This window comes from Lepisma saccharinum, chromosome 12, assembly GCF_977018435.1.
Source record: "Lepisma saccharinum chromosome 12, izLepSacc3.1, whole genome shotgun sequence".
NCBI classification, from domain to species: domain Eukaryota; kingdom Metazoa; phylum Arthropoda; class Insecta; order Zygentoma; family Lepismatidae; genus Lepisma; species Lepisma saccharinum.
This window is the reverse complement of record NC_139240.1, coordinates 41,765,765-41,779,048: the sequence shown is the minus strand read 5'-3', so window position 1 is coordinate 41,779,048 and position 13,284 is coordinate 41,765,765. Positions and strand designations below refer to the sequence as shown.

The window sequence follows — 13,284 nt, the reverse complement described above, 5'->3', positions numbered from 1 at the left end:
TTTCAAAATGGCCTATTTTTGTCACCTGAAAATTCGCAATTTCGGACCTTTGCGCAACCCCATCGCCCTCTTTTGCGTGTCTTGGAAAAACCAACGTAGATGGACGTAACATATCGTGGACGGGCCTACAGAATTATCGATAGTTTAAATTTTCAGCGCTTTCATTTTGGCCGCTATTTTGGAATTTTTCCATTTTTTCACGAAATTTCAAGTTTCGTTTTTTTGGCGGGAAAACGGATAAAGCCCCACGAACCATTAACGGCAAGGTTAGGTTAGGTTCAGTTAGGTTAGGCAACATAGTTAAATTCGTTTATAAAATTAGAGAAAAGCACGGATAGCCCCACGAATCATTCACGACAAGGTTAGGTTAGGTAGAGTTAGGTTAGGCAACATAGTTAAATTCGTTTTTTAAAATTAGAAAGGAATGCACGGAAAGCCCCACAAAACATACACGACAAAGTTAGGTTAAGTTGAGTTAGGTTAGGCAACATAGTTAAATTCGTTTATAAAATTATAAAACAAAATCACGGATAGCCCCACAAACCATTCACGGCAAGGTTAGGTTAGGTTGAGTTAGGTTAGGCAACATAGTTAAATTCGTTTTTAAAAATTAGAAAAACGCACGAATAGCCCCACGAACCATTCACGGCAAGGTTAGGTTAGGTTGAGTTAGGTTAGGCAACATAGAGAAATTCGTTTTTAAAAATTAAAAAATGCACGGACAGCCCGACGAACCATTCACGGCAAGGTTAGGTTAGGCAACACAGTTAAATTCGTTTTTTAAAATTAGAAAGGAATGCACGGATAGCCCCACAAACCATTCACGACAAGGTTAGGTTAGGTTCAGTTAGGTTAGGCAACATAGTTAAATTCGTTTATAAAATTAGAAAAAAGCACGGATAGCCCCACGAACCATTCACGACAAGGTTAGGTTGAGTTAGGTTAGGCAACATAGTTAATTCGTTTATAAAATTAGAAAAATGCACGGATAGCCCCAGGAACCATTCACGATAAGGTTAGGTTAGGTTCAGTTAGGTTAGGCAAACATAGTTAAATTCGTTTTTTAAAATTATAAAAATGTACGGATAGCCCCACGAACCATTCACGACAAGGTTAGGTTAGGTTGAGTTAGGTTAGGCAACATAGTTAAATTAGTTTTTAAAAATTAGAAAAAAAGCACGGATAGCATCACGAACCATTTACGGCAAGGTTAGGTTAGGTTGAGTTAGGTTAGGCAACATAGTGAAATTCGTTTTTAAAAATTAGAAAAAAGTACGGATAGCCCCACGAACCATTCACGGCAAGGTTAGTTTAGCTTGAGTTAGGTTAGGCAACATAGTGAAATTCGTTTTTAAAAATTAGAAAAATGCACGGATAGCCCCACGAACCATTCACGGCAAGGTTAGGTTAGGTTGAGTTAGGTTAGGCAACATAGTTAAATTCGTTTATAAAATTAAAAAATGCACGGATAGCCCCACAAACCATTTACGGCAAGGTTAGGTTAGGTTGAGTTAGGTTAGGCAACATAGTGAAATTCGTTTTTAAAAATTAGAAAAATGCACGGATAGCCCCACGAACCATTCACGACAAGATTAGGTTAGGTTGAGTTAGGTTAGGCAACATAGTTAAATTCGTTTTTAAAAATTATAAAAATGTACGGATAGCCCCACGAACCATTCACGACAAGGTTACGTTAGGTTGAGTTAGGTTAGGCAATATAGTTAAATTCGTTTTTAAAAATTAGAAAAATGCACGGATAGCCTTACGAACCATTCACGGCAAGGTTAGGTTAGGTTGAGTTAGGTTAGGCAACATAGTTAAATTCGTTTATAAAATTAGAAAAATGCACGGATAGCCACACGAGCCATTGACGACAAGGTTAGGTTAGGTTGAGTTAGGTTAGGCAACATAATTAAATTAGTTTTTAAAAATTAGAAAGGAATGCACGGATAGCCCCACGAACCATTCACGAAAAGGTTAGGTTAGGTTGAGTTAGGTTAGGCAACATAGTGAAATTAGTTTATAAAATTAGAAAAAAGCACGGATAGCCCCACGAACCATTCACGACAAGGTTAGGTTAGGTTGAGTTAGGTTAGGCAACATAGTTACATTCTTTTTTTAAAATTAGAAAGGAAAGCACATATATCCCCACGAACCATTCACGACAAGGTTAGGTTAGGTTGAGTTAGGTTAGGCAACATAGTTAAATTCGTTTTTAAAAATTAGAAAAAAAGCACGGATAGCTTCACGAAATGTTCACGGCAAGGTTACGTTAGGTTGAGTTAGGTTAGGCAACATAGTTAAATTCGTTTATAAAATTAGTAAAATGCACGGATAGCCCCACGAACCATTCACGGCAAGGTTAAGTTAGGTTGAGTTAGGTTAGGCAACATAGTGAAATTCGTTTTTAAAAATTAGAAAAATGCACGGATAGCCCCAGGAACCATTCACGATAAGGTTAGGTTAGGTTCAGTTAGGTTAGGCAACATAGTTAAATTCGTTTTTAAAAATTATAAAAATGTACGGATAGCCCCACGAACCATTAACAACAAGGTTAGGTTAGGTTGAGTTAGGTTGGGCAACATAGTTAAATTCGTTTATAAAATTAGAAAAATGCACGGATAGTCCCACGAAGCATTCACGGCAAGGTTAGGTTAGGTTGAGTTAGGTTAGGCAACATAGTTAAATTAGTTTTTAAAAATTAGAAAGGAATGCACGGATAGCCCCACGAACCATTCACGACAAGGTTAGGTTGAGTTAGGTTAGGCAACATAGTGAAATTCGTTTATAAAATTAGAAAAATGCACGGATAGCCCCACGAAGCATTCACGACAAGGTTAGGTTAGGTTGAGTTAGGTTAGGCAACATAGTTACATTCTTTTTTTAAAATTAGAAAGGAAAGCACGTATAGCCCCACGAACCATTCGCGGCAAGGTTAGGTTAGGTTGAGTTAGGTTAGGCAACATAGTTAAATTAGTTTATAAAATTAAAAAAGCACGGATAGCCCCACGAACCATTCACGGCAAGGTTAGGTTAGGTTGAGTTAGGTTAGGCAACATAGTTAAATTCGTTTATAAAATTAGAAAAAAAGCACGGTTAGCCCCACCAACCACTCACGGCAAGGTTAAGCTAGGTTGAGTTAGGTTAGGCAACATAGTTAAATTGGTTTTTTAAAATTAGAAAAAAAGCACGGATAGCTCCACGAACCATTCATGGCAAGGTTAGGTTAGGTTGAGTTAGGTTAGGCAACATAGTAAAATTCGTTTATAAAATTAGGTAAAAGCACGGATAGCCCCACAAACTATTGGCGGCAAGGTTAGGTTAGGTTGAGTTAGGTTAGGCAACATAGTTAAATTCGTTTTTAAAAATTAGAAAAAATACACGGATAGCCCCACGAAGCATTCGCGGCAAGGTTAGGTTAGGTTCAGTTAGGTTAGGCAAGATAGTTAAATTCGTTTATAAAGTTAGAAAAAAGCACCGATAGCCCCACGAACCATTCACGGCAAGGTTAGGTTAGGTTCAGTTAGGTTATGCAACATAGTTAAATTCGTTTTTTAAAATTAGAAAAATGCACGAATAGCCCCACGAACTTTTCACGGCAAGGTTAGGTTACGTTGTGTTAGGTGAGTAAAGGTGAGAAGCGACTTCCATTCAAGAAAAATGAAATTCTGAAATCACCCACGAAAATTCGCGGTTTACAAATATATGCATCGGCACACATGCTACTAAACTAACATGGTCGTAAGTTCACTTCAACCTGTCAACTCCAAACTCCTGGATGTGAAACTTTAACATTCGTATATACTTTTGTGCACGCACCGGAATTTTGTTGGTGATAATTTGCAAGACACAAAGTTTGAAATGAATTGTAAATATTTCATATCTAAATCCATGTTGTAACAAAAAAAAATGCAGCGTTCTTTTTTGACCCTACGTTCATTTCATCTCTTAACGTATATTTGTAGACGACTTTGCACACTGTTTTGCGTCGTGGGCTGAAACTGCCAACACGTGATGGGAAAGAAGAAAAATATCTAAACGTCATTTGTATTGAACGACTGCGAATATTCTTCAATGCACAACGCCATATCAATTTCTTTGGAAAACAATCAGACTAAATAATTACGTTAATTACAAATAAAGGTGTATGTACAAGAATTATAAAGTTTAAATTTACAAACATTCATGCGTACATATGTTGCGAAACTGTCATCACGTAGAACGGATTACCATAAAATAACAAATATAAACTACTACACATTTCTCAAGAATGGGACATGACTTTCAACACTGATTGTCCAATGGGCTGAAACTGCCATTACTGATTCTGAAGGAATAAAAATCTCGCGACGACTGCAAATTATCTACAAAGCACGACGCAAACCGAAAAGAATCAAATCAAATGTACCTTACGCAATGCAAATGATTATGAATAAAAAGTTGTTTTATAAAAATTAAAACACGACATTTCTGCACAACTGCAACAGGCATGACTTTGCACACTGATTGGTTTATGGGCTAAAATTGCCATCACTAAATCTGAAGGAATAAATCTCTCTCACGAGCACTTTAATCCATCTACAATGCACAACGCCAAATAATTGACATTAAATATTCCTTATGCAAGATAAAGCAATACAAATAAATGTATATATAAAAGAATTATAATTTATAAGTTGTTGCAGACCTGCAACAAAATATATTATCTGGTTACATTGAATTCTCTTCGCTCACTTTCACCGCTACTGTGACTGTTTTTTTTTTCAATTGATTCAGCAAGACGTATTCATTGGAGCAGTGCATGTACATTGCTGAAGAGTATTTTACTACTCATTCTTACACTCATGTGCAAGAGGTTTTCCAATAAAAATGCCCTGCTTCTGCTGTACCTCACAAAGCAACTGTTTTACAACCAGTCAAACACCAACAAATGATCCCACAAATTGTTTAAGAGTTGGTATTTATTGTTGAAAATCAGTTCTCAGATGTTTTCAGCAAATTAACAATGTTTTTTAAATTAATGTAATTGCATTTATTTAGATAAATGCTAACATAAATTTATGAATCCAGTGATAGCCTACAGGATTAGTTTAGTGCAGAAAACCCGGTATAAATATCTCTTACGATTTTCATGATATACATTTTCAAAGTTTGGATTGCGAGACTTTTGAAACATACTGTAGTATGCACAATTGCTACCTGGCGCCTAGCTTTGAAGAAAATTTTTAGAGCAATGCTTTATTTAGTGTTCTTCCAAGCTTTCCATTCCATCTCGGAATCAAAAGTTTGGAAGAGATCCTAAAGTGTCTTTTTATTGTGCTGCGTGTGTGTTTTATAGTTTTAAACAAATATGTTGCCGGCATGTGACGTAACAAGTTTTTTATTGTAATATCAGTATATTAGTTGATTTGCTGGTTTCAGTACGGACTCTCATTTCCACTTTGAATGCCATGATGCATATTCTAAGACTGGCAATGACTCACCTATTTCCTTGTGCATGAGGCGGTAATATACTCTCCACACTGCATCCAGTGAGAACTTCGCATCCAGGTAAATAGCACCAGCTAGTGATTCAAATATATCTCCAAGTATCTTTGGGACTTCTACATCTTCAGCTATGAAACAGTCGTTCTCCTCAGATAGTAGAAGGCACTGCAAGTAAGGATGAGTTGCATCAGTAATTGGAATTCAGTATATATACAGGGTGGTGTTGAAAAAAATTACCATTTTTTTATTCTACTTGCATGCAACTATCTTGGTTGCCAACTGAAGTTTTATTTCCTCTCAAAAAAACAACAAATTTATTAGTTTATTTCCGACAGATTGTGTAATCAACTAATGCAAGGGTGGCCCCTCTGGAGTTTGTGACTACCTCTGGATAATACGAGGGTTATTTTTTAAGTAACATCCATTTTGCAATAAAAACGAAGTAAATAAATGTTTTTTTATAATACGAGGGTTATTTTTTAAGTAAGGTCAGTTTTGCAATAAAAAAACGAAGTAAGTAAATGGTTCTTCTTCCCCTTTCCAACTCTTTACAAAGAAACAAGAGATTAAGAATTGACAAGGCTCAACCACTATTCACTTGATTCTCGCGGTAACTCTCTTATGAGTGGTAGTTCATTCTAGGAGTGATTGTAGCTCACTTGAGAGGATTGCAAAACAAGAACGAAATGAACAAAAATCTAGATCGAAGGCATATTTTGGAGAGGGGGGTGTAGGGTGGAAATGATAACCTCTGATGGCCTGTAACACTTTTGAAAAAGTCATGCCACGCAACTTCTATTTTCCTACATAAATTTCCTTGCTGGTTTAAACATTTATCGTAACGAACTACGTGTTTTTGGATACCCTCCTCATAGAACTCTGCCGCCTGTGATGATAGCCAGTTACTCACGATTGTTTTCACATACATCAGTGTCTAAATGCTTGCGCCCAGGAAGGTCTTCAGATGGTGGAAGAGGTGGTAGTCGCTAGGGGCAAGGGTCTGTGTGTGAATACCGTTTGAAATTGCACGTGCGCGTGGGAATGAGTGCACCCACAGGCTCCCAGCATTCTTTGAGCAGCATCCGACGCTTTTTGCATTCACAGCATCAGTCTGTACGCTCCGTTAAAATGTTTTAAAAAATCAAGTTCTCCGCCAACTGTGAAATACGGTCAGTCATCAGATTCTTAACAGCAAGAAACATGAAACCTGTGGATATTCATCACCAGATAAGTGAAGTTTACGGAGACAATTCAATGAGTGACAGTACAGTGCGAAAATGGGTGAGATTGTTCAAGGAAGGTCTGGAAAATGTCCATGACGAATCACGCTCTTTTGGCTGGGAGGTATTCGATCATCTGCCATACACTCCAGACCTTACACCTAGCGACTACCACCTCTTATGCCAACTAAAGACCTTCCTGGGCGGCAAACGTTTAGACACTGAAGAAGAAGTGAAAACCACCGTGAGTAACTGGCTATCATGACAGGCAGCAGACTTCTATGAGGAGGGTATTCAAAAACTCGTAGCTCGTTCCAATAAATGTTTAAACCGGCAAGGAAATTATGTAGGAAAATGAAGTGTATGTAAATTGAGAAAATAAATGTATTTTTGAAAAACATTTACTTACTTCATTTCTATTGCAAAATGGACCTTACTTAAAAAAATAACCCTCGTATTTAGTGCCCATCTTTAATATAAAAAGATGAAACATGATGCATGGCATATGAATGAAGGATGATACAGTTGAGACTGATTTATAAGTAACTCAGTTCTGCGTAATTGTTTTATATGTAAATTACTGTAGGTCCATAATTGAAAAACGTGTTAATTAAACCTTATTTGTACGTAATTCTGTGTTACACGTACCAATTTTCATAAAATACAGTTGATTTGTACATAACCAAGCTCGTGGTGGCTCAGTCGGTAACGCGTCTGACTACCATGCTCAAGGTCCCGGGTTCGATCCCCGGCCGGTTCAAATCCGGGAACTTTTCTAAGGTTGAAAGCGGCCCCGGCGCCCACCCAGCATCGAATAACATGGGTACCTGGGGGAAACCCTGGGGGGTAAAGGCGGTCAGGGGCGTGATGCTGATCACATCACCCCCACTCACGACCGGATCAAGAAAGTGTGGGGCGTTACCCCCACACCTCCTATACGCCTTCATGGCATGGTGCTATGCACAGGGGAGCACTTACTTTTTTACAACAATGTCACAAATATACATTATTGATGTTACAAAAACAGAAATACGAAACAGGATAGGAGGACATGGCGGCAGTCGGTCTCGAGTTGTGAGAAAGACAAGTGCATCGTGGCGGTGTCACAAAGAAGGCAGAGGAGAAAGATTTGCTGCAGTTGTTCAGAACGCGATACCAATTTTATTTTGTACGTAATCACGATACAAAAGCACACATGTTAAAAATATACCGATAGCTGAGGTTTGCTGTTACATAATAAAAACAGAACAGCGGTTCCTTCAGTAAAAGTTTTCAGTTGCTACTGGTCAGCCATCAAGAACAGTAAGAAGAAAAGTTACATGCTTGTCCAGAAAGTAAAATTTATACAGGAAGTGGATGCTAATTGACATAGAACTATTAATGTGGCTAATGTAATGTACTTAAGAATCAAACTTTCATCAATTTACCACTTCATGACAGAAATAACCTGTATTATATTGTATGTTGTAACTCAAAATAGCCGCAATTACAGTATTTGAATAATAATGACATATTATCTAATAACATAATGATGAAGTGCGTATTACTCACTATCAAATATAAAAGAGTAAATACGTAAATAGTATCAAAAATTACTCTTTCATATTATCTAAATCTTATTTGCAAGTAATTCTCAGTTATGGGAATTATTTTCTTTCACCTTGACATATGTATAACTCAAGTTCAACTGTATATGCATGATTTAAAGGATAAAGAGGGGGGGGGCTGAGCAGTGGCGTGGCGTGACTTTTTCAAAAGACATTATCATTTCCACCCTACACCCCCTCCCCCAAAAGATATCTTCAATCTATACCGTCATTTTGTTCCTGTTTTGCAATCCGCTCAGTGAGCAACAATCACTCCTAGAATGAACTACCACTCTTGAGAGAGTTACAGCGAGAATCCAGTGAATAGTGGTCAAGCCTTGTCAATTCTTCATCTCTTGTTTCCTTGCAAACAGGTGGAAAGGGGAAGAAGAAAAAACACACATTTCCGCACTGCCAGCAGTGGAAGGGAAGTCCAGCTGTACGTATTACTGTTGCCAATTTAGTTCTTTGGAGCAAGGTTTGTCCAAATCACGAATCACACCAAGTACTTATCTTTTCGTCTATTACATAAATGGTCTCAGTTGTAGTTAAATCCAGCTTTGGCTTTGCAGTCTAGCACTAGTTGCTTCAGAGAAATAGTATCTCCGTTTTAGGCTGGACTTAGCTTCAATCCAATGTGACAACACTGGCCTGTGTCCAGCAGGCCTGACTGGTAACTGGGCCCCTAAACAGGCATTGAATAACCCCATAGCACACTTGCCCCAAAGTCTTTCCCCGATCTTCCCTTCTCCTCTTGTTACCTCTTGAGGGTAGCGGTACGGCCTCCTTCTTCGCTTCTGTTGGCTGCAGAAAAAGTGTCCTCTGCAATATACACTCGACTGCAACACTAATCGGTTAACGTATTTAACAATGCTGTTATTTTATTGAAACAACTTTTTAATTCTTCTACATTTTGGTTACGCCTCTGTCTCTGAGGAATAAAATCTCCTTACTTAGTTAAAATCTGATGCTGTAAAAGGGCACTCAGCACGTGTAAAGACAAAACACCACACAATCCTACAGACAACTGTACTGTACTGACCGTACGTCCAGATGCCAGAGCCTTGTTAAGTCTGCAAAATGCAGTCCAGGGTGTACTACGTGGAAGTGCGGTTGACATATGGTTTTACTACGTGGAAGGGTCACCCCTTACATCTCACACATGTCACCAGAGTCTGAGGGAGAGGGAACACTAGCAAACAACAGATAATAGTCTAACACACACCAGTCATCTTTTATCACTTCAACCTTATCACTATGGAAGAAACGATGGCTGCAGAGGGAATACGAATAAACATATACAAGTGAGAAATGTACAATAGCAACATTAGTTAAGTTTGTACAATCTACTTGATCTTTCTTGTATGTACGTATTCCTTACATTGTAGAATTAGTAGCATTGATCAAACTGAGAACGAATGTCTGAGGAAGATCAAAAATTGTGTTTATGTGCCTGCAACAATGGTAAACTACAAGAAAAATAATCAATCCACTTCATTTGATTTTGGCTTTTCTGTCACTTTCGGCTAATCACGGCAATGAGGATGAGTAATGATATGATGAAATTGATGACAGGTCATTCACTAAGAACATCCACCACTCTGCCTCGGAGGTCGGCTGTACAGTCACGGACATTTCTGGGTTGTAATGGCCTAATTTACTGTCAATGAAATCACTACAACGCAGAAGTGTCCGTGACTGTACAATCTACTTGTCCAAATAATGCCACGTTCATTTAAGAGAGATGAAGATGCTACGTAACAGGTTTTAAATATCTTGCACAGACTTAAATTTCAATCCATCAGGTTCTGACACTTATTTATTTGGATTGAAATTTACATCCTCTGTAAGCAGGTGTCAGCCCTACTCAAAAACTTTACTTCAAACAAACTTTCTCCACAAAATTTTAAATGCATTTCTTGTTATTCAATGAAGAACAGCACTATCCAGGGTCCAATTGACAGAGGATAAACAAAGGTCAATGAACACCAACCAAAAATATGCTTGAACCCCACAGTTGAGGATATGCTCTGTAGACAACAAAACAGGAAGGACATTTCTGTCGTAAGTAAGATAATGCTTTGGCCAGAGAATTTGCATCACCTTCCCTGTGACCAGCTAAAATTTTCTCCTCAGTCATTCACCAGTAAACTTGTTTCCTGCAAGTATTTTTTTTTTTAGATGATGGTAAGAGACCTGTAGGAAGGCCAAGACGAAGATGGAGAGATAACATTGAGATGGAGCTAAAGGAAATCGGTAAGGATGTAAAATATTGGATTGATCTTGTCCACGATAGAGACAAATAGTAGGCTTGTGTTGTTGCAGCCATAAACCCTTGGATTTAAGAATACTAGTATGTTATAAATAAATATGGAGAAATTAGTACTCACTTTATCTGTGAAACTGTTGCCACACACTCATAGACACCAAAATCAAGGAAATTGCTTGATGTTTTAAGTCCACTTTATGCACAGTAAGGCTAATTGGGACTGGACCTACAGTTTAGTTTAAAGTGGAATCCGAACCACTATGTGCTTCCACCAGGTATCGAACCTGAGACCCCTTGATTACAAGGTGACGACGCTATCACTGCGCCATCGGGAAGGCCCCAAAATCAAGGAAATGCATGCCATAATGCAGTTCCCGGACGAGCTGAAAATCGACAGCAGACAGGCGCACCACACTTGGGATTCCCCTACTACAACAGTTATCGCCAGGAAATAGCAGACAACACAGATGTACAGTTAACAACAGCGCACCTAGTGGCAGCCGGAGAAATACAAACAAAAGATGCATGCCAAGCAACAGTACAGCAAGTTCCAACGAGGATGGTGGCAGTGGCCACTGAAATTAATAGAACAAAGAAGAAAAAACAGTTTCACGGATAAAGTGAGTACTAATTTCTCCGTATTTATTATACTATCGCGTCTCTCTTTTCCCAATTACGAACTAGTGTGTTAGTTAATTAGTCAGAACGTGTCACGTCAGTCAACTCTAAATTTTGTGTTTCAAGAATCTATTTCACATTTTGCCGTTCATTTTACATCATTTTGTGACAAAACATGGTAGGAAAATGCCTTCACACCTTTCAAAAAATGACTAGCAATGACTAACCTCTTCTGTGATCTCGTGGTTATTTGCCTCTTGGAACTGAGCAAACTGTCTGATCAAGTCGGCAAGTTTTGGCGAGTTATGCAGGATGTACTTGTGGAAACCATTCCTGACAGTCAAGGATGCAAAGGTTATGTTGTTGACTAGAGCCGAACGCAAGTCAGTCAGCTGGCCAGGAGAGAGCCGGGCACCACTGTGGTGGTAGATATGCCTTGTGATGAGAAAGTCTGGAAGACAAAGGAATAAAATGTTATCTGGATGAAACCAACAGACAGACAGAATCAATACTTTTGCAGAGCACAGGTGTCATAAACATCTGTTAAGACATTGTCAGCTTATTAGCAAGTGTTGAAACTGTCATCAACTCAGAAACTCATAATAAATGTTTCCACACATGAATGCAGGACTGGCGTACCCTTTCACATACTCCCACATGATGTCGAACGGTTTCACAGGCTTCCATGACACGTTGATGAAGTATCTCTGCATTAGGAATGTCTGCTGCATAAACCAATTGTTTTAGGTAAAAATCCAAAGGATTGAGACCGAGGGAACGTGCAGTCCATGGAACTGGTCCTCCCCTACCTATCCATCTGTCATGGTAGATATCAGCCAGTGCATCTCCGACGTGTGCATGCGTGTGTGAAAGCAAGAGGAGGACATTTTGAACATTTATTATGAGTTTTTAAGTTGATGACAGTTTCAACACTTGCTAATAAGCTGACAATTTCTAACAGACGTGTCATTATGTTCTTTCATTAATAACTGAGAAACTAAGGATTTTCGGACATATGTTTATATGAACTTTTTTCTCGCTTTGGTTTGAGGAACCAGCCTTCACAGTTTGTAAAAGTATTTTTGAAACACCCTGTATTTATAAATATCTTATAATTTAGTGCAAAATACTGCCATTTTGTTATAATTTTTATGGATAAACTCCATGGCCTGCGTTTTAAGAAAGTAAATGTGTATATATGCAACTTCCTTTGCACTGCAGTCACATCGAAAAACACATTTATTAAGGTGGTCAATAATCCATTCACGTTCTTTAAAGGATCATTTGAAATTTTATATTGGATCAGTAGAATATTAATTATCAGTATCAGTAAATTTTATATCGGAACTTTATCGGTATCGACCAAACATTTCATATCAGCCCATCCCTACTATAAACTATGCAAATTTGATGCCAGTCATTAATGTATGAATAGAAATAAAATATGAAGTACATGTTGATATTAAAATTTTATCCACAGTGAATCAATCTGATAATAAAATCAAAAATATTTAGTTCAGATTGTGAATTAGCTGCAAATGATTAGACGTAAGCGCCCCTTCAAAACTTACTTGTAGGGGTTCTATTAATTTCGGTGGCCTCTGCCACCATTTGCTTGGGAACTTGTTGCTTCACTGTTTGCATTTGAAAACTAATTAACAGAACCTCTACAACTAAGTGTCGTGGAAAAAAAATAGTAACTAGCTTACGTCTCATTATTTTTCCCAAACATATATAGGTATGCATTATTGAGCCGGCCCCTGTGGCGGAGTGGTTAGCACATCCTGCTACAATGCCAGGTGTCCCGGGTTCGAATCCCAGCCTGGGCATGGATGTTTGTGATTGTTCACTCATCAATTTCATCATGTCATCCATCACCCATCCCTATCTTCACAAATTAGCCGAAAGTGGCACAAAAAGCGGAAGTAAAATAAAGCAAATCAATCAATTAATATGCATTATTAAATGCAAGTAACCAGGTAGTTTCTTTTATTAGTTTGAGTGCTAAAATGTTGATATACCCTCAGCATCAGGTTTTTGTGTAATTACACCTTTATAGGAGGCTGCTTTATAACTCAGATAACATTCAAATATAATTCAAGGT

At 38.1% G+C, this 13,284-nt stretch overlaps 1 protein-coding gene across 1 annotated transcript in view; it reads right to left on the bottom strand.

Annotated features, from left to right (window-relative positions):
* The window catches only part of LOC145996314 (endoribonuclease Dicer-S-like), a 170,402-nt gene that overhangs the window by 46,715 nt on the left and 110,403 nt on the right, over positions 1-13,284 (bottom strand). Inside the window, exons 20-21 of the mRNA XM_083132747.1 lie at positions 11,408-11,631; positions 5,484-5,652 (exon numbers count right to left, since the gene is read on the bottom strand). Of these exons, the coding sequence (XP_082988873.1) occupies positions 5,484-5,652; positions 11,408-11,631 (393 nt within the window). The remainder of the gene's footprint in view (positions 1-5,483; positions 5,653-11,407; positions 11,632-13,284) is intronic.